The sequence below is a fragment of the Vanacampus margaritifer genome, chromosome 20, assembly GCF_051991255.1.
Source record: "Vanacampus margaritifer isolate UIUO_Vmar chromosome 20, RoL_Vmar_1.0, whole genome shotgun sequence".
Lineage (NCBI taxonomy): Eukaryota > Metazoa > Chordata > Actinopteri > Syngnathiformes > Syngnathidae > Vanacampus > Vanacampus margaritifer.
In genome coordinates, this window is record NC_135451.1 from 9,735,000 (window position 1) to 9,757,885 (window position 22,886).

Genomic DNA, 22,886 nt, shown 5'->3' on the forward strand with positions numbered 1-22,886 from the left:
TGAATGTAATTGAAATGTTTAACCTATGTGAAGGGCACCGCCCACAGAAGCAGGGGGCTCCCGCAGACTTGTTGTCCTCTCTCACACACACACGCGGAATGATTTTTCATTTTAGACCGATCGAGTTTTTATGTCTATTCCATGGCAGCGGATTATTGCCCATGTCTACTTGTAATCCACGTGGAAGCATCGTTGCGGACGAATTCCTATTGCAACGTGTCAATCTGTTACATTGTGTGTGTAAAAAGTGTGTGTACATGGGAGCAAAATGGGGGATTTAAAACAGTGAAAAGCACTTTATTTGTGGTTAAAAAGAGAGGCGGGATTTTAGCATTGCGGGGCAGGCGAGGCCATGTTGATATCATCCATAATTAATGACCAGGCTTGATATGGCCACTGGAGAGGAAGGAAGCAAAACCATTGGTGGTGACTTATCAACACACTAACATAGACATTCACACTCACACACACACACATAACACACACACACACATGGCATTTCAGGGTGAAACTGAGGTCTTCACCTTTCTGTGGCCTCTTAGCCAAGAGTTGGTGGGTTCACGCTGCCCTCAAGATAGTTATCAGTATTTACGCTGGCTCATTAAGCAAGAGATGAAAAAGAGCAAAAAAGGGGATGGAGGGGAAAAGACTGACAAAAGAAAAAAAAGGGAAGGACGAATTCGCTGAGTCAGGTCGAGGAGCTGACCTCTGTCTGACACTTGAGTCAGATGAGAGTAAATCAGATGAACTTTATGCCCCGTGGTCTGCGTACAATACAACGGTAAAAAGTTGAACGCACCTGATGGAATCCCAGATAGTCCACAATAGTCGACGAGGCATAAAAGACCATTCCATCGCTGCTCACCACCAGGGCAAATCCTGTTAGAGACTACACACACAAACAGTGCATTAGAATTCAGCTGTACAGTGCTCATACTCTATGAATTTTTAAATAACCCATGCACAAAATATATTAACATGCACTTGACAAAGTCGAACTGTAGCTAAAGTAAAAGTGATTCATGAATATGATTTTTCAATGCCAGATATCCCTTGAGCACCCCTAAAATGACTTTTTTCTTTTGTTCCTCTCCTTTGTTGACCATATTACATATCATATATAACAAATAAAATAATTGTCAAATCAGTCTTTTTGATGTGTACTTGTAATTTTAAATTTATGTTTTATTACATGCATATTTTGAGTCATAGTAGTTATGCTGTGTGTCTTTCAACATACAGTAAGTGTTTCTTTTTCTATTATATAGCTAAGTTAGTACTTGACCAGTTAGCATAGCTGCTAACACAGCTAGCTTGTACTCTAGAAGAGAAGCTCTGAACTGTATTACAGAGAAGTAGTGAATTAATATGTATATTTATGTCATTCTTTAATTGTTCAAACATTGTTTTATCACAGATGTATTTATTTTTGAGTAGTAGTCGTCTATAGTCTGAAGTTGTGTCTCTCAACATACAGTAAATTACACGCAACCCTGTTACTAAAACCTTTTTAGCCATCCAGAGGCTACATGACTCAGCAGAAATTATATTAAGCTAACTGCTCTGATTTGGATGAATTCTCTCTTCTGTTTTATTATTATTATTTTAATTAAAATTAGAATTTTTATAAAGGCAAACATAATATCAGTTTTTCCTTTTGTATTTATCATACAGCCAAGTATATTTCTTGACCAGTTAGCATAGCTGCTAATACAGCTAGAATGTACTCTTGAAGAGGAACTGTCAACTGTAAGAAGTGAATTAGTATTCAAATTAAATTTAACTGTATGTAATGTAAAGGATATAGTCAGCAATATTTTTTGGGGGATACAGTACATGCTTTTTGCTGGCTGATTATCTATATCATGACAAATCAAATGTCTCATCCAAAGTGTAGCGTTACTGTTTGAGCTGGACAAATCAACTAATATGACAAACTGTTTGTGTTGAAAACTTGACAAAACAATCAATTATTATTAGCTTACTCAATGCTATTTTATACATTGTTGCGGATAATATATGTTTTAAACACATTTAGATTGTGTGCGATAGTTTAAGGGTGACTTTGTCACAGCATTATAAAACAGACTAATTATCCCTCCATTAAAAACTGATGTAATTAGTTAGCCTAATTTCAACGTTCAAAGCCTGCCAAACATGTTGTTATGCTTAGTGGTAAACAAGCTACCGGCGCGCTTTGTGGTCGTAAAGTGCTTTGCAAACATGATCATCAATCATAGCGCGTTGATGAAAACATCATTTACAAAAAGGAAAGCTTCAGTCAATGTACGGCCAGATGGGCAGCGAGGCGAGAGCTGAGGAAAACAAGCAGAAGAGGAAGAAGAAAGCGCAGGAAGGAGATGTGTCACCGAGTGTGCGTGTGCGCGTGTGCAGCTGTGATAGCGTGACAACGGCGAGGCTACTTGAGTTGCGTGACTGCTGTTGCCAGAGTCTGTCGCCTCTATTTTACTGCGAGACTACGCAGGTCTTCCCTGGTGTGTGTATGAACTCGCTATTCGATGTCAGCCTCTCTGCCAGTGATATGATTGCCTCAGCGAGCAGCTTCTTCCACACTACGATGTGAGAGTCATGCTTTAAATGAGGTCCCTCTCAATGAACATTTCCTCAATTAGCATCCCTAGTCACAGATTTCAATGAAAACATGAGAACAATGAGAATTTACCTCTCTCACACACACAATAATCTCACACTCACCGAAATATCTCTCACACCAACTCAAAACGGTTTCAAACAACAACAAAGATTTCTCACACAACTAAAAATCTCACACAAACCAAAGAAATCATTGCATTCAATAAAAACTCTCTCACACAACACGCTGACCAATTACTCACTCACACACATCAAAAAACTCCCTCTCGCACACCGGAAAAAATCTCACACATAAAAGATCTCTCATACCAACTCAAAACGGTTTCAAACAACAAAACTTTCTCACACAACTAAAAATCTCACACCAAAAAAAAGCTGTCTCTCTTACACACCAAAGAAATCATTGCACTCATTAAAAAAACTCTCACATTAAACACGCTGACCAATTGCTCACTCTTTCTCTCCCTCTAGCTCACACTACAACACACCAAAAAGTCCTATTTTGAACTCATTGAAAACCACTCATACTCAACCCCCCAAAAAGTTTCTAACAATAAAAACTCTCTCACACCCAAAAAACCCACACACACAACCACGAACTTCACACTGACCAAAAACATACACACACCCCAAAAGTCGATCACTGACACCCCAAACTCACACTTGCAGTGAAAAACTCTCACACTCTACTACAAACCTTACTTTCACCAAAAGGTCCCGCCCCCAAAAAGTCATATACCGAAAAAGTAACACTTGTATTCAAAAAAATCTCAGCCAAACACACCATAAAAACTCTCGCAGGTAAAAAAAAAAAAAAATCACACATACACAACCAGAAACCTCACACTGACCAAATAAACCTAGAACACACAAAAAACTCTCACTCCATAAAACCTGACACCCAATGAAAAACTCTCAACCACAACCACTCAAACTCACCAATAAGTCACCCTCCCCCCCCGAAAAAGTAAATCGTATCAATCTCTCACACACTACAATCACTCTCTCTGTCCAAAAACTCACACGTACACAACCACAAACCTAGTAAACTCACATTCACACCAAAAAAAAAAAAAAAAACATTTTATAAAGTGTGAATTTAAACACTGTTTACTGTTACAATGTAAACATGTAAAATGACATACCTTCTCCTTTACTGCAGAACACTTGGAAAAAGTATATACAATTGAATATTTGGATTCCCTATCAATACTGTTCTTCTGTATTAGTGTGTTTTCTCCCGTCACATTGCCAAGCGAGGCGCGTAAGAAATGGAAACAAGCACCTGCTGCTTGGCTTGTCTGCAACATATCTTCAATTTGCGGCGCCGCCGGCTCCCATAACTGCCCTTGGGAGGCTAAAAGCTTTGACTCGAAAATCTTTATAAGGCCTTCGCACGCAGAGCCCAAATTTAGATGCGCTGGATTTGGAGGCAAGAAGGGGCCAACGTGAAGAGACAACAGAGTCTCGTTCCATTTGATTTTGCCAGATGAAGACGGTGTGGGTGGGTTCGGGATTAAAATAGACAGCTTCTGCCAGCGGGAACACACACATTGGTCACGGTCAGAATGCAGTTGGCCAGTGTAGTTCAGATGAAAAACACTGGAATCGACACATGGTGCGATTGGTGCTAATTGTTAGCAGTGATATTCTTGCCATGTTTTTTTTTTTTTTCCTAAGGAGAGCTCAGTATTGTTCATTCGATTTGACATCATCATTGATCTCCTTTTTAAAAATAAAATAAAATTAAAAAAAGTTTTTTTTCCTTTTTTTTTTTTTTTAAATATATATACATATATATATATACACACACATATATATATATATATATATATATATATATATATATATATACACACACATATATATATACATATATATATATATATACACACACATATATATATATATATATATATATATATATATATATATATATATATACACACATATATATATATATATATATAGTATATACAGTATATATATATATATATATTTTTTTTTTTTGTATGTGGGTGAGTATGTGTATATCTTGCCATGTTTTGATAGCAATTAGCCCTTTCATCAAGCCACTACGCGCCAGACACTTCATTAGGTACACCTTCACGTATACATTCTGGTATGTACAAAAGATTGGCTTTATCCTCACAATTCTGACTTTAAAGTGAGAATTCTGACTTTATTCTCAGAATTCTCACTTTATTCTATTCTGACTTTAATCTCAGAATTTTAACTTTAAAGTCAGAATTCTCACTTAACCCCTGGGCGTTATTTGACCATTTTTGGGCTTTTTGTTGGTTCTGACCAAGCCATTTCAAAATAAAATAACGCCCAGGGGTTGATAATTCTCACTTTTTTCTCAGAATTCTGAAATTAAAGTCAGAGTTCTCACTTCAAAGTAACTTTAGATAATAAAGTCAGAATTCTCACTTTAAAGTCAGAATTGAGAATAAAGTCAGAAGAATTCAAATTTTATTCTCAAAATTCCCACTTTATTCTATTCTGACTTTAATCTCAGAATTCTGAGATTAAAGTCAAAATAGAATAAAGTAAGAATTCTGAGAATAAAGTCAGAATTCTCACTTTATTCTATTCTGACTTTAATCTCAGAATTTTAACTTTAAGTGAGAATTTTCACTTTATTCTCAGAATTCTGAAATTAAAGTCAGGATTCTAACTTTAAAGTAACTTTTAAATTTAGATCATAAAGTCAGATTTCTCACTTTAAAGTCAGAACTCTGTGTCAGAATTCTGACTTTATTCTGAGAATTCTCCCTTCAAAGTCAGAATTGAGAATAAAGTCAGAGTTCTCACTTTATTCTATTCTGACTTTAATCTCAGAATTCTGAGATAAAAGTCAGAATCCTGCCAAACCCCCCCCCCCCCCCATCTTCACTGGCCCTAATTCCCTTGCGTATAAATTCATGTTATTTCATGGTCACAGTTTTTTATATGAACTTTTATAGGCGTAAAAACACTTTTTGTGTTTTGATCTGTGAGAAGACATTTTATTATCATTCCAGTATATGTTGTGATTTAGGAAGATTGCATGACTTGTAAAAACCGCCACCATCCAAATTCTTCAGGACCTCGCATACCTTGAAATGAAATCAAACCCGAACACGAATAGTGACACGCGCGCGACCCGATCTCTTGTCCCCGCTTGGGATCCCATCAGCGTAACAACTAATGCACAGTTTGCGCTGAGGCCCTCGTGCCGGTTCGAGTCACGCAACGGGAGGCGGCGCATCACTATGGTCAATCTAGCCTTTTGTTCGCCATCCTATTGAGACAACCTAACGCGTTAACAGAAGCATCAGTGGCTCGGCTCGCCTCCGCGTTTGTGTGTGCGTGGGCGCTCGTAGCTGTTGGGCTGTGAGATCGGTGTCATCATTAGGATATCGCACGTGAAACGGCGATCTGATGCATCGGCGTGGCTTGGCCTTGCGAATAGTTGCGTGCGGGTTGTGGACATATGGAGCTATGCGTGCAGATTTGAATTAATGATGAGCTACGTAAATATATGCATTATTCTGATTTGGAAGGTCAAGTGATGAAAAGACATCTTGGGTCTGCGCTGATTAGTGTTGGCAGGCTGGGTGTTGCCCTTTCACTTGTCTTTTGCTCATTTTCACACACAATCACACACACACACACACACACACACACACACACACACTCACACACTTCGTCGGCAGCTCAAGCCGCCAAAATGTACGAGACCCCACCTCCTTCTTTAGCGTCTCATCCATATGTCACGCAAGGCAGCAACCAGGCAAAAGAGGTCGGGGCAAAGGCCGGAGGTCACACACGCATGCAAACACACACGCACACACACACACACGAGAGGCTCCTTCAATTTACTCGTACTTGCACACATTCAGTCGTTTGACCACATAGCAGAAATAAGATATATACAGTACAAGCTCTGTTTGTAGAGTATCTCACAAAAGTCAGCACACCCCTCACATTTCTGGCAGTGTTGTAAAAATAATGGTGGCCACACCAAATATTGATATTTTAGGCATTTTCCTGTAGGGGTTTACTCACTTTTGTTAGGAATTGGTAAAAAAAAAAAGAAAAGAAAAGAACATGACTGTATTTTGAGTTATTTTAAGGGACAATAAAATGTAAAAGCTATATACTGACTAATTTTAATTGTGTCCCATGAAAAAATATGATTGACTCATTCACTCGCAGCTGTTTTGCTGGATTTTGACTGATTTTGGCATTTTGATATGGTTTAGTTGAACATTCTAGTGTTAAATTATAGTGTTGCACTTGACAGTGTTACATTATAGTGTTGAAATATGCAGTATTCGATTTTAGTTGAAATAGGCCGTGTTAAATTTCAGTGTTGAAATATGCAGTGTTAAATTCCAGTGTTGAAATATGCAGTGTTAAATTGTAGTGATGAAATAGTCAGTGTTAAATTCCAGTGTTGAAATATGCAGTGTTAAATTCTAGTGATGAAATAGTCAGTGTTAAATTCCAGTGTTGAAATATGCAGTGTTAAATTCTAGTGATGAAATATGCTGTGTTAAATTGTAGTGATGAAATAGTCAGTGTTAAATTCCAGTGTTGAAATATGCAGTGTTAAAATAAGCAGTGTTTAATTCCAGTGTTGAAATATGCAGTGTTAAATTCCAGTGTTGAAATGTGCAGTGTTAAAATAAGCAGTGTTTAATTCCAGTGTTGAAATATGCAGTGTTAAATTCCAGTGTTGAAATATACAGTGTTAAATTCCAATGTTGAAAAATGCAGTGTTAAATTCCAGTGTTGAAATATGCCGTGTTAAAATAAGCAGTGTTTAATTCCAGTGTTGAAATATGCAGTGTTAAATTCCAGTGTTGAAATATACAGTGTTAAATTCCAGTGTTGAGTTATGCAGTGTTAAATTCCAGTGTTGAAATATGCAGTGTTAAAATAGGCAGTGTTTAATTCCAGTGTTGAAATATCCAATGTTAGATTCCAGTGTTGAAATATACAGTGTTAAATTCCAGTGTTGAAATATACAGTGATAAATTCCAGTGTTGCAATATACAGTGTTAAATTCCGGTGTTGAAATATGCAGTGTTAAATTCCAGTGTTGAAATATGCAGTGTTAAAATAGGCAGTGTTTAATTCCAGTGTTGAAATATGCAGTGTTAAATTCTAGTGATGAAATATGCAATTTTAAAATAGGCAATGTAGAATTTCAGTGTTGAAATTAAGGCAATGTTAAATTCTAGTGTTGAAATAGTGTTAAATACTATATATAATTTCGTGCTGCAAATGTCAAAGCTTTAAAGCTTTAACTACGCTTCAGTAATATACTTAAAATGGTAAAACTTTTTCTGGTCCAATTTATGACATGAAGATCTATTCAATGTGAAATGATCTCCTCCATAGCTTCTTACCTCCAAGAGGAGGCCGCTTTCATTGACACCCGTGCACATCGGGACGCTCTCTTTCCTGCCGGGTTCAGGGTTAGAGGATGCAGTGTTGATGTGTTTCCTGGGCACCTTGTCTTGATTTGCTATGAGAAAGAACCAAAAGAAAAGATTAACTTTTGCAAGATACTTTTGGGGGAGTGGATTTAATTCCGACTATATAATATAGGAAACTTCATATCTGTTACACTGACGCCAAAGATTTTGTTTTCCATTTCTGCTAACTTTGAGTGACAATTGTCCAATATCCTCTCAAAGTCAGACAGCACATATGGAATACATATGAAGAGTTATGAGCTAAAAGTCTTTCTTTGCTGTGCTAATGCCAGGAATTAGGCCCCAGTGAGCCTCTCATCTAACAAGACATAATAGTGGAAGATTTTGTCGGATTTCTCTCACATGATACATCAACATGAACGTGCAACGCTTCCAGGCCCAGAAATGTGGCATGCCACTAATTGGTCTGCATTTTTTAATCAAACGAAGTAACACATTGTTTTATTAAGATGCCCCTGTGTCTTGAAAGCGGGCCCTTGTGTCAGGACCCCAAGGACTAATTTATTTATTTTTTTCACACTGGAAAGTGACAAATCTAATTTTGTTCTAATGTTTTAAGACGTCTACTATTTAACGCAACATCAAATGATTTTCCAATATAACAACCGCTGTCCCCTCTTCTGCGCTACCTATCAGCGAGTGTGCAATTAGCCCGCGGAGGGGTGGCGTGCAGGACGGTCACATGTGCATCGGTGACGTGTGTGTTGCGTGTTCGATACATGTTTGCGTGTTTCTCTTATGGGCGTGCTGTCAGGGGGCATGTGGCTCACTCTAAGAGATCAGCCCTTTGCTCCGTCACTCATTGTAGCAGGCACAGATTAGTCACGCAACACAACACACACACACACACACACACACACACCGAGGGCTCATTATTAAAAAAATATATATAAATGTATGTAGCTTCCTGTGCTTTACATAGCATCAAAACCCGCATTATGCCCCGTTACCATCTCCTCCTGTCCTTATCCTTCCATACATCCCAAATTCAAAATATCACTGCAGATAATTGATTAAGTAATTCATTAATCATTATCATAATTTAAGATTTAAAAAAAAAAACATATGAAAAGGTACACGATTTTACACGGAAAAAAATTAGGGCCAGTGAAAAGGGGGGTGGTTGGCAGGATTCTGACTTTATTCTCAGAATTCTGACTTTTTGCCTCCTCCCACAATTCATAGCTCTACGTCCTAAAGTCAGAATTCTCCCGTTAAAGTCAGAATTCTGAGATTAAAGTGAGAATTCTGACTTTAAAGTCAGAATTCTGACATAAAAGTGATAAAGTCAGAATTCTGTAATTAAAGTCAGAATTATGAGATTAAAGTCAGAATTCTCACTTTAAATTCTGAGATTAAAGTCAGAATTCTCACTTTAATCGTCAATATTCTGAGATAAAAGTGATAAAATGAGAATTCTGTGATTAAAGTGAATAATGTGAGATTCCTACCAACCCTTTTTTTTTCTCTTTACTGGCCCTCTCTCTCCTCCGTAGTTTTACAGTAATTAGTTTTTAAGTATTTTAATAAATGCCCTACTCTGTAAGACATCTGTTTATTAGCTATTTACTCCAAGTTTAACATCATTATTAACCTATTTATTTATGTTATTATTCACAAACCTGCAATAACTGTACTCTTACTGTAAAGTGGCACTCATACATGAATGGTTTATTTACTCTCGTTACGACGGGTTTATTACAATGTAATTACACTAATTGCTGGTGAGCGAATTGCCCGGCAGCCTCATTAACTCATAATTGCCAGCTAATAAAGTATTTTGTCACCACCTCGTAAGAGGCGCAAACATGTAGAAAACAAACACAGGCAGACACACACACACACACAATTCTCTTCAATCCTCAACATCATCCAACTAGTGGAAATCATTGCACGGGGAAATGAACCAATTAAAGATCTTTATTTTCCTCCGTCAACGCCTTGTGTGTTTTTGTTTTCCCTCTTACGGCAGCTTTTGGAGAGGATGCGGCGTCAGGAAAGACAAACATGCGGGATGATTAATTATCGGCACAGCCACTTCCTCTGCCAACAATGCGGCCTTCATCCATCGCTACTCGTGTCTTGAGGTTTGCTTTTCTTGCCTCCATTTTCCCCCCGCTCTGGACTAAGAAGGAAAACAGAGTGTGTAATGGTCGAAGCGTTTATGTGTGAGGAAAGAGTGAAAAAAAAAAAAGTGACAAGCAGCGGGATGTTGCTGCTGCCAAGGGGCGAGGCCGAACGCGTCCAGTTTCTTTTAACTCTGCCCGATCTGTCTTTCCACTTCCACTTGTGAATACACCAAAAATTAGGACCACCTGCCAAATATTAAGATGTCTTAATTTAGCAAACGCTACAGCTCGCCCAGGACTTCAAAAACAGTCATTTGAAAGAGAATTACCAGCTAAACTAAACACATGTTAATTAGCCACCTGTTGGTAGAAACGAAAAGGGATGGGAGCTGATATTAGGAAATGATTTGACTTGACCACACACACACACACACGAGGAAGTGGGCGATATTGTATATTTGATTTTAGAGGCTGCGTCCTACCAGTTTTAGCTCATTTCTCAAACAAAAAATGACCAATCAAAAAAATAATAATTTTCAAGGGGGTTTTATTTTACAAACAAATGAACATGATAGCTCGTCCCTAAAATCCCCGTTCCGTCATCGAGGGTGCGTTCACAAATATTCTTCGCTTCACCCGGAACATTCAAAAACTCACAACTTTGTAAAAATGTGCTGTTCGGTTGTTTACACTGTCACAAAAAAATGGAGTACCAGAGCTCAGTTGCTGATTATGGGCAGCGTTCACATATTAATGTGGCCGCTTAATAACTACATTTAAGTTTTTCTTTATAGTTTAAAATGGCTTATTTTAACCAGGATACAGCGCCGCATTATAGCGAAAGTTACAATCCTGGTAGTTTAATGTGCCTTTTGTCCAGAGTTGGCAAATCCAAGTCCAGAAAGTAAAAACCCTGCCACAGTTTGGCTTTAACCAAAGGTGCTAGCTAGGGAAGTTCCCCGGAAGCTCATTTACCTGTTACGGAGCTAGCTAGCTATCACAAGCAGAGGTGCTAGCTCAGGTGGCAAATCCAAATCCAGAAACTAAAACCCCTACCAAAGTTTGGCTTTAGCCTCAAGTGCTAGCTAGTGAGCTCCCTAGCTAGCTCCTTGGGAGCTCATTTACCTGCTAGAGAGCTAGCTAGCAAGGGGCTAAAGCCAAATTGTGTCAGGGTTTTTACTTTCTGGGCCTGGATTAACCACCTCTGCTTTTGTCGCAGTTAATCTTTGTTGTGTAAATGGAAGACATGTTTATAAAAGTCATAAATTAGTATAAATAAAATCATATGTTCTATGCAGCCATGCTAGTCTAAAGACGGTATTCTGATTAATATTGCGTTTGTGGAATTATAATTAAGCAACAAAATCCAACAGTTTTTATCCACTTCATGGGGCGGCCATTTTGCTACTTGCTATCGACTGAAGATGACATCGCAGTTGCTCAGGAGTCACATAATGAGTCCACCAATCATGGCTCAACTTGTGAATGTCACATGACCAAAACAGCTGAGCCGTGATTGGTCGACTGGCTACCTGAGCCCTTGATGTCATATTCAGTCGTCAGCCAGATGCAAAATGGCTGCCACGTGAGATGGATTTTAAAAAAAAAACAGTTGTGTTTACACTAATGGGGGCGCATTTGACATATTGTAAATATTTTTTAAACTTCCTTTTAAGCTTTAATTTAAACTAAAATTGAAGTTTCAATCAATCATTTGACAAAAAACAAACAAAAACCTCTCTATGGTCCAAACTCTTCTAAAATTGTGTCACTGGCATGCAACTGTGGAGCTAATGGGGATAAAACATACAAAAAATGTCTTGCGAAATGATGAAAAACGCACCGATGAATAATTCAACGTGACGTTTGTACATTAAAGGGCTGGCATGACATTATGATGAGAAGTTGTTGTCGCATGCCTCGCTCGGACTTGTGGCGCCAATGTTTTAGAAGTGGCGAGTACAAAGGGAGGCACGCATCACATGTCGCTAATACTCCGGGTCCGCTCTTCGGGTTCATGCAGCTCTCTGGAGTGATGTGCAGTGAGGAGCAGAGAAGAAGTGTTCATACATGGCTGCTCAGAGACACAACACCAGCTGCTACACGCTTTTAACCTTGACCTTTCCGTTATGCGTACGAGCCACAACAAGCTAACAGGTACTGTTAGCTTTGAAACCAAAATAAATAAGACACAAACACTCGAGAGTGCATCAACGTGCTGCACAAAATGACACAATTTCTATTAATTGGTCTAAAAATAATTTTGGGATTTATTACAAATAATATATCGTTGTTTATTTGCCTATGCTAGCGATAGATAGATAGATACAGCAATTCCATGTTCCTCCAATGGATGGCAGAAGGTACAATTAACCTGTGTACCCACCTGTTGCTATTCATACAACACAATAATGGATTTGTGTTCAACTAAAATATTATTCAAGTGTGTGAGTAAATTGAGATGAGCTCATTATTATTTCAGGACAGTGCAATTTGTGGACATAGTGAAAATATAAATTATTTGCCCCCCCTAAAATGGTTTCAAATTGTCTGCAGATGGCGCAAGAGTGGTGGCAAAACACTACATGTGTCTGAAGGAAGCACCTCAACTCACTTCAACATAGTTTCCAGACACCAAGATGGTCCTAAACTAATTTCAGCTACAGCACTACTTGTGTCTAAATGTGTCGTTTCTTGCTGCCAAGATGCCAAAAGCTGATGCCAAATCACTACTTTTGTCTAAAAGAAGCTCCACAAATCACTCCAAAATGGTCAAAATGATGCCAAAGCACTATTTTGGTCCTAAACGAAGCACCTCAACTCACTTCAACATAATTCCCTGACACCAAAATACCAAAAGCTGATGCCAAATCACTACTTTTGTCTAAATATAGCTCCACAAATCACTCCAAAATGGTCCAATTGATGCCAAAGCACTATTTTGGTCCTAAACTAATTTCAGCTACAGCACTACTTTTGCCTAAATGTGTCTTAATGTGTCAACATAGTTTCTTGCTGCCAAGATGCCAAAAGCTGATGCCAAATCACTACATTTGTCTACATGAAGCTCCACAAATCACTCCAAAATGGTCAAATTGAAGCCAAAGCACTAGTTTGGTCCTAAACGAAGCACCTCAACTCACTTCAACATAATTCCCTGACACCAAGATACCAAAAGCTGATGCCAAATCACTACATTTGTCTAAATATAGCTCCACAAATCACTCCAAAATGGTCCAATTGATGCCAAAGCACTATTTTGGTCCTAAACTAATTTCAGCTACAGCACTACTTTTGCCTAAATGTGTCTTAATGTGTCAACATAGTTTATTGCTGCCAAGATGCCAAAAGCTGATGCCAAATCACTACATTTGCCTAAATGAAGCTTCACAAATCACTCCAAAATGGTCAAAATGAAGCCAAAGCACTAGTTTGGTCCTAAACGAAGCACCTCAACTCACTTCAACATAATTCCCTGTCACCAAGATACCACAAGATGGTGCCAAATCACACATTTTGTCAAATTGAAAACATCAACTCCCTTTAACGTTGCACTAAGATGGTGCCAAAGCACTACTTTTGCTTAAATGAGGCTCCTCAACCCACTTCAACACAGTTTCTTGGCACCAAGATGCGTCAAGCTTGCACCAAATCACTACATTTGTCAAAAATGAAGTTCCACAATTCATTCCAAAATGTTTCCTTGGCAGCAAGATGCCACAAGATGGTGCCAAAGCAATAATGATATTGTGAATACACAGTACGGGGCTTCACTGTATGAAAAATGTGTATGGGCTGTGCCTTATCAAGCTCTTCACCCTTGATTGTGTGGGAATCTGTTTTGTTTTGTACAATATTGTCCTACTATTCTGTGCAAATGACTGCCGCCTTTTGCACAGCAGCGCACACGTCTGGCCTCTCTCTTCATTTCAGCAGCATGGTGCCATCTCTTGGCAGCTGATCCTCAGCTATGTGCGCTTGGCTGGTAAAGAAGAGCCTTGGACTTGAACATGCGAGCACGCCGCAGCAGTCCCTCCCCTGGACGAGCCTTGCGTGAGGAGAGAAAACAGTGTGTGTGCGAGTGCATGTGTGTGTGTTGGGCCCGAGTTGGCTGACAGCCACCTCCTTTGCTTAGTCCCGCCCCTTTCTCTCTCTCTTGTGTGTGTGTGTGTGTGTGTGTGTGCGGAGGCAGGAAATCCACAACACAGAGAGAGAGAGAGAATTTGGTCGATCAAGGGCTGGCTGTCACGCGAGCGAGCCGTCTGTCAATCCCCCCCCACCCCTTCCTCCTGACAGGGCGCTGGCGGGCGGCCAAGGCCTTGCGTGCAAGCCGGCGAGCCACATTAGCCCCATAAAGAATTTCATAATAGCAACAGCTGTTAAATATTGATGACTGCTGGCAAGCGCTCAATGCTGCTCTGTAAAAAGGTTAAGCTTGCACTGTAATGGAAGCTAATACTTCATTATAGCGCAGCTCAAATGTCCGCATCTCGCCACGTTCAAATCCCAGCCTGACGAGTTTGACGTTTTCTTGTTTGTGTCACGAGTAGTAGCGCAAATTTCTCTCAGAGAACTAAATAGAACTTTTTATTCCACCCCTCAACATTTCAACCTAAATATTAGTGACCTCATTTGTATAAAGGAACTTAACCAAATTAAATGTCATTTATCTGGTCACAAGCAGGAGTTTGAAGGAATATAACCATACTAAATTAATTAATTACAAAAAGGGGCAAATAGAGCAGCTGGAAAACTCCCAATTAAGTCCAACAAACAAAAAGAAAATAAAGAAACGTAAGCAATAAACTCAACACAAACAAAAACATGACTAGCTTAGCATGCTAACAACAGCAACAACAACAACTGCCAAACTTAACAAAAGCAGGGAACTAAATAACAACAAATTAACGAGCCACACCTGGACAAGGCGTGGCTGGAGGGAGTGGATTGGTTGACACAAGGCACAGGGCTGACAAGAACAGGTGGAGATGAAAACCAAACCAGCAGACAAGACATGAACAAGGCACAGAAAGGAATTAACGCTGCATTCGAGGAAGTTGGGAAGTCGGACTTTTCCACTTCATACCAGGAAGTATGCACGGGAACGCCCCCTTTGAACTCGGAAATCCCAGTTGCAAAGTCGGGGGGAAAAAGGACCCCGATTTCACCAACCAGTTTAAATCTGAGACCGTGAATGGCCAAACTTAATTTACACGATTATAAACATATTTATCTATTTTTTTAAATTATAACATTAGTTTTTCAAAATAAATAACTTTACAAAACCCAACGTGATTTCGACTGACTGTTAACCAGAACAACAAACAATTATTTTATCGGAGTGAGCCATCTTTGTTGTTTACATTCGCTTCAGACGCTTTGAGGTTGGATATCTCCGGTTTCCCACCTTCCTCGAATGCAGCATAAATACAAACAAATTAACAAGCCACACCTGGGCAAGACGTAGCTGGAGGGAGCGGATTGGTTGACACAAGGCTGATAATAATCAACACAACTTAAAAAAAAAAAGTCCACAAACCAGGACATATTTAACAACTTTTTCCCAACCTCCCGAACAACTATTTAAAAAAAAAACTATCCACTGTTGAACACAAAAGATCTTGTTTGTGTGTTTACATGACCAAAACGAAAGGGAAGCAATATTATGACTAAGCAAGTGGGATCTCCTAAAAATGGAAGTACACACGATTGTTTCAACTTCTGTTTTGTGGTCGGTGAGCAGACAAGTCACGCTGCTGTACAAGGAATAAAAGTGGCTTTCATTCAGTAGCCACAATATTAGGTACACCCGTACAACCAAAGTCACAGTTTCAAATCTCAGATTTTACAGTTCCAGTGTCAGGAAAGTAGTAAAGATGACATTTAACGTGGTTGTATTTTGCATTTTACTCCCTCCATACACACACAGACACACTTAAGGTTTAGTGGTAGCAGTCAGCATGAAAGTCATCTAATTACATCTGAAATAGAGAGCATGACTTATGCCGCGCATGATTTATGCGAGCACGAAGTCCGTCCACCGTGAAAATTGGTCGTCGGATGAACTCACTGAAAGAGTATCGCGCAGGCAGAACCAGCTAAGGGTTTGTCAAAACACTGCTAACTTCAGCTTGTCAAGCTTTGGGGAAAATTAACCGCAACATCAGGCCAGCATGGTGCAATATTTATACGGGCAATTAAGAAAAGCAACAGAATGCGGCCGGACGGCGGTTTCCGGAGAATGTGTGGCGGCGTGAAACCTTGTACCGGCTGCATTGGAGCATGTGTTGCGTGACATGAGCCTGTTATGCAGGAAAGCTTTTTCGTTTTGACTATACCCAAATGAACGCAACGGCGTATTTCTAATTGGAGACAAGAAGACGCTCCGCTTTTGCTTCCTTCCACCGGCAGTCCAACGTCCTACAACCCGGCCTGCGCGGTGGGGGTGAAGTGAGGATACAACCCCCCCGATGAGTCATTTTGATCCCAGTTATGTGGCGCCCAGAGGCAAAATGACAATGCACATGCACACACACTTAGACGGTGATGTACACAGAGGATAGACGAAGGGAAACGCCATTGTTGGGATCGTATTTATGTCAAATTTCCTTCCTTGCGTTCAAATATATAACGGAACCTCTAGGTTGTGGTTCTGGAGCATAAGTCCTGAAACTCAAGATCATGTTACGGGACAGACCATAAAATTAAATGCTTTTGTATGGTACCAATTAGGGCTGAAAAATTAATCAAAGGATGCTATTTAAGAAAAAATAAATTGCTTTATTTTGGTCAGCCGGTTATATATATATATATATATATATATATACTGTATGTATATTTTATTTATTTAGATATTATATATATATATATTGCTAAAATATATTCATTGCTTACGAAGTAAGCTGAAGTGTTAAAGCTGATTTACTGATTTATTTTTACGTCATGCTTGTTTGGTAGATTTTTGTGAAGTCTAAAAAGACTAACAAAGTTTTTTTTTAAGTAAGGTTCAAGCAACTCTGGTAAATGTAGATACACGAACTGTCTTTCATATTAATTAATGGTTTGTTTGTCTTTATTTTAGCATTAGCCGTTATTTTAGCTTTAGTAAGCCAAGCCAATAAGACTTAAAGTCTCTATGTATACAAAATAATCTTTTGCTTGTCTTTGTTTAAAAATAATAATAATACAGTACATGGAGAGTGGAAAAATAATTGTATATTAAATCACAATCACAGTATTGAGGAATTTTTTTGGTAGATTTTTTATTTTTTTTGCTGATTCAGAACCTGCCCTTTTTTAATATAGCACATCAGGTTTTAATTATAATCATAATGATATAATACGCCATATAGTAATATATGTCATAATATTTATGAATTAACGGTTAGCTTTAGCAACAGGTGGAATTGATTTCTGAAACGTCATAGGTGTAAATTACAACGCATGGTAAATTATAAAAATAATAATAATAATAATAATTTTAATAATAATAATAATAATAATAATACGTTTTATTCATAGGTGCCTCGACACTCAAGGTCACCTTACAACAACAGTTAAAAACATACAAATACAATGTTAAGAACAACATAAGATAAAATTTAATTAATTAAAAAAAAAAAAGAAATAAGTGAGTAGGCTTGTCTAAACAGATGAGTTTTGAGAAAATAAAAATAATCTAATCTAATCTAATCTCATTTGCTAAAAAAAAAGTGGGGATATTCTTTAAATCAACGTCAAAAATACATTTAAAGACACATAAAGCCATCTCTGGTTAAAATGTGTTATTTTGCACAATCATTCATCCCTAGTACCAATCTGTAAATAAAGTCAAGCACCTGTCTGGAAACATCTAGTCTGTTCATTGAGCTAAGTGACAGCTCCAGTAAAAACTTGTCTATAAAAGAATCGTCAATGGAAGTTAGCGTTGGTGAGCGAGGGCAGACTCCACATAGTCCCGTTTATTCGCGCGTTTGCATTGTACGGCTATAAATAGCATTCTCACAGAGTCCTGTTTTCATGTGAATGCTTGTGGTTTGTTGCTCTCTGAAGGAGTCCTGCGCTCAATAAATGCTGCATTCAGGAACCCCACCTGGCCACAATAAAGTTCCCGCTTCCTATTTCTTAACTAACACAATCGCTACTTTTACAAGCAATATGAGAGCTTTTAATCTCTTGAGTCTTTCTGCATGTTTGCTTGTTTTTATGAATCCGGATCAAAATAGCATACATTTGGAGTAAAAGAACATGATGTATAAAAATAGGACAGCTTAGTCCAATTTTGAAATCAAAATTAAGTAACACAAAATAATACAGAAATTTATGATAAAAATCTAATAAATAATAAAATAGGTTCATTTTAAGTGCTTAAACATGAGTCCTTGTGTTTTGAGACCACTCCTAGCAAGCAATTAGCACTCACTTGGTGGTCACAGTAAATAGCATTCAACAGGTTTTCAGGAGAGAAAAAAAAAAAGAAGAAGTTGAAGTTCACTAATGAACGCCATCCTATTGTAATCTGTTGAAAAGATTACAGTGTCGTTTTGGCTCATTCAGGGAAATTATGGGCAGATGGTCCCTTGGGCAGAATCCATATGGGGAGGGGAAACGTTAGCAAGCAATGCTATGGAAGCGCTAGCTGTGCTACTGTACATTTAACAACGTCTGTTGGTAGCATTTTGGCTAGCAAACAGTACTAGTATGCTCTTCGGCCTCACTCATCAGATAATTCAGTACACTACTACCGCAGAAAACATTTTTTCCACAACTGTGTAAGACTAGCGCAAGGACCTTAAACTAGCATACAAACGCGCACACACAGGGCGAGCCTTGCCAATGTGTAATTAAATGGGTGCGAGGTGGTTAATGCGTCAGGGGATCAAGTGATCGCCGGTGATGCTGATCATGCTTTATGTATGAATGCCATTAACTTGTCAGTAGATGCTATCGGAGGTGTTGTGTATCCGCCGTGCTGTTTGTGTGTAGAGTCAATCTGTGAAGCAGGTAATCTAGGGCAGCAGTGTGATGTTGTAAGGTCAAAGAGTTGGGCCATTTCTGACCATCCCCCTCACAGCTCTGTCAACGGCATCCTAGTTATCCCCCCCCCCCAAAAAAAAAAATAATTATATAACGAGATTTGATCAATAATTACAGTTTTATATGGCTACTGTATGATATATTACACAGACTGTGCTTTTGACAGCTAAAGGCCATCGACCATATTTGGCATCGACCTGTCAGCTGCTCTTAAGCATCAAGCCGCTGACCTCCCGCGGCTCACACCAACAATATCACACAACAATTTGGCCTCTGAGAGAGCTAATTCATTAAGTGACACGCTAACCCAACAGTAATCTGATTATCCTTCTCCTAACACCTCATCACGTACACACAAGAGGAGCTCAGTAACGGAGCCGATGTCAAAACGAATGTCTTATGTGATGTTACTCGACAATCGAAATATAGATGTAGGGTTTTTTTTGTCATTAAACTTTTAATGTGAATAGAAGTAGTAGAAACATTCGATTTTTCCAGTCCAGTGGTTCTCATACTTTTAACACTGATAAGAACAGATAAGTTTTACTCTCAAAAATGTCATATTACAGAACTGTAAACGGCTGTAACGTTATATACAGTTTCAACATTAACATTGAGCTTAAACATAGGAATATATTTTTTTTTTTTAACTCAAACAATGACTTTGTTAAAATGTATTGCACATACTGCTTAACAAACGGACAAACATTAAACACAAATGTTTTTTTAAGTTAACTACCATTAAAATTTCGTATACTGCTAAAGCTAGCTAGCTAGCTACCTATTAGCTAGTTAGCAACCTGCATTCCACACTTTTAGAATAATTTCTAATACAATAGTGACTCAACATGAAAAAATACAAACACTATAATGAGATGTACAATAATATACAGCTGCAGTGATGACATTTTCAAAATAATAATTTTGTGTTTATTTATTTATTTAACGTCAATACAGTAGTTTCAATGTTTTTGTTGGTTGTCATAATTATATTTCATTCTAATGATGCAACATCATGTCAACTCAGAGAAATAAATTTGGGCTAAAACAGTAATTTAGGTTGAAACAATTTCAACATGTTAATTATTGACATTTATGGCAACAATGTTAGCACAACACAGCAAGCAAGTTGTTTGCTCCAAAACAATTAGCTGTTTTTTTTTTTTTACTTTTATCTGTAAATTGGGGGAAAATACAAGAGGCAGTAATTTCTGTAAACTCTTTTTTTTTATTGTGAAATGCATGAAAGCTAATTTTCACAACCGCAAAACTCGAAATATTTTGTTGACTTGCCCAACAAACTTTGCTGCCTTCAAAATTTGAACTTTTGTTTTTACTTTCAAGACTTGTTTCATTGTTTTTGTGCATTTTTATGATTACATTTCATTCAAATGAGGTTTGTAGGTTTGTCAATATCGTGTCTGTCCACTTGACATCCTCCCATCTGCGCCCCCTTGCATGTCATCTCAACAATCTAATCCCGAAACCCGTTTTGCACTAACAGTCCGATCACTACATTTGGCACAGGGAGGAAGAACATCCACCGCTTGTGCTACCAACCCATCAGTGTGTATGTAAATGTGTGTAAATGTGTTTGTGTGAAGGATATTGGGGGGGCGGAGGGCTTGATGGGAAGTGATCGTAGGATCACGCGAGCATGCTAAAAGAGGCAAAGTCAGCCGAGTCACGCATGGTGAGGCTTTGCTGTACCGGAGATGCCACTTCACTTCCTGGCATCTGTTGTTAGCGTGTTGCTGACAACATACAAGTGCGCGTACAGTACATGCACATTTGTGTGCGCTACGTTTGAGAGCAAACCGACTGATGCATTTTGTAAACATTGAAGTGCCTGCCAAAAAGTCTGCCGATGTGAGGATTACTATATTTGTCATTCAAATGTGGTCCATGTAGTAGTATGCGTTCATTGACATTTCCGATAAAGTATACAAAGGTGAAAATAGAGATTATATGAGACTATTTTATGATTTCAAATACACGTATGTGTGTTTTATGAGCATATGGATATTATTACGTGTGTTTCGCTTTAAGGTCAGGGAGGTTATTTTTCTCTAGAAATCAGCGTGCTTCTATTTGTCGACGGTACCGCGGAATAAAAAAATTGCAATAGGCGTCTTTGCCCGACGTGTGGCCGTACCCGCGTTGTTTGCACAAGCTCATCATTTCAAATGATTAGAAAAGCCTCGACTCGAACGTTGTGTGCTTTGCGAAGGAGCTTTGCCGAGCTAACAATGACCCCGATGGCGAGATTGCGTGTCGCGCAGCATTTAGGGATGGATTTAGGAATTAATTAAAGTCTCATCAACTGATGAGTGGATTTGTTTACATTTGGCGTGTAAAAAATCTATGAGCCTGCTCTCACACGAAAAACGTATAACTTATAACGCGTCTTTTTCTTACTGGTGAACAATCTTACGTTTGATTTGAGTAGTGTGAAACATGTTGAATGTGCCTTGTTCTTGTTTTTTTTTCTTCTTCTTTTTTTTTCTCTGGAGAGCTCAGTATTTTATTTTATTTTATTCAGTAATTTTACCAATTTGACATGTCATCATCATTGCTCTCTTTTTTTTTATTATAATTTTTTTTTTTTTGTATGTGGGTGAGTATGCGTATGTGCGTGTGTGTATTCATTAGTTCACCTAAAACCTATTAAAAAATCCCATACCGTTCACCTAAACCGAACACTTCCAGCCAGAGTCGTGAGGCTGTCAGGAGACCCGAGGAAGGATCAAAGAAAAGAAGATTAACACTTCTTACCGGCGGAATAAGCACCGCAATAAGCCCCAAAAAAAATAAAAAATAAATGCAGTGTTAAGATTTTTTTTAAACTATTTTTTTCCCCAAAACGTATAAACACATTCTATTTTAAATATTGCCATGGTCCCAAAAATGTATTTATACGTTTTTTTTATGCTAGAACATACAGAAGCGGCCTCTGACCCGAAGAGGTCACGAAGGGGGTTGCTTCAGTGAAAATGTCTGGGAGTGAATGAGTTAATGACTTCATAACAACTGCATACAATGTAAGTCTGGTCTCGCAGACAGCAAAGCATACTAATGAATAAGAAGTTAGGAACACATCATGATATCGTTCAAGAAAATGTCATGTAAAAAACAATAAGCGCCAACCCTCTAACCCTCACCACTTTGAATATTGTAAAATATAGTGTTTAGGGCAACATTGCAATATGCAGGTCTTTAAATAAATGCTTTTAAAAGCCCTTTTTGAAGGCATCAAAGGCTTCGTCCCAATATAAACAAAGGATGCAATTTCCACGCCGTGAAGCCGCAGATGTCTGAGAGATGAGAAGAACACATGTTTCCAAAACAGTTTCTTTCTGGAGCCGCAGCTCTTCCTTTACAGTACGTCACTTATACGGGCAAAAGCATTTTCTGCTTTCAGCTGATTTATGAGCAGGGCCGCTGGAATGCCTGAGCAATAGATTCAGGATGTTTCCTGGAGAAGAGACTTTTCTGCTTTTCGACATCAGCAGAGTGATTGAGATCAAATCTCGTCATGTGATTTATAGCTCAATATCTGTTATTTGACTCATCAGAACGCTTGTAAAAAATGTGACCGCAAAGGAAATTAGTGAGCTGTAATAAAGGTACTGGAGTGAAGATAATGGATTCCTACAAGTGATGGGGGTGAATTAAA

General features: G+C 38.4%; 1 protein-coding gene across 1 annotated transcript in view; it reads right to left on the reverse strand.

Moving 5' to 3' along the window:
* The window catches only part of ahrra (aryl-hydrocarbon receptor repressor a), a 72,028-nt gene that overhangs the window by 11,201 nt on the left and 37,941 nt on the right, over positions 1-22,886 (reverse strand). The window contains exons 4-5 of the mRNA XM_077555123.1: positions 8,016-8,134; positions 800-889 (exon numbers count right to left, since the gene is read on the reverse strand). Of these exons, the coding sequence (XP_077411249.1) occupies positions 800-889; positions 8,016-8,134 (209 nt within the window). The remainder of the gene's footprint in view (positions 1-799; positions 890-8,015; positions 8,135-22,886) is intronic.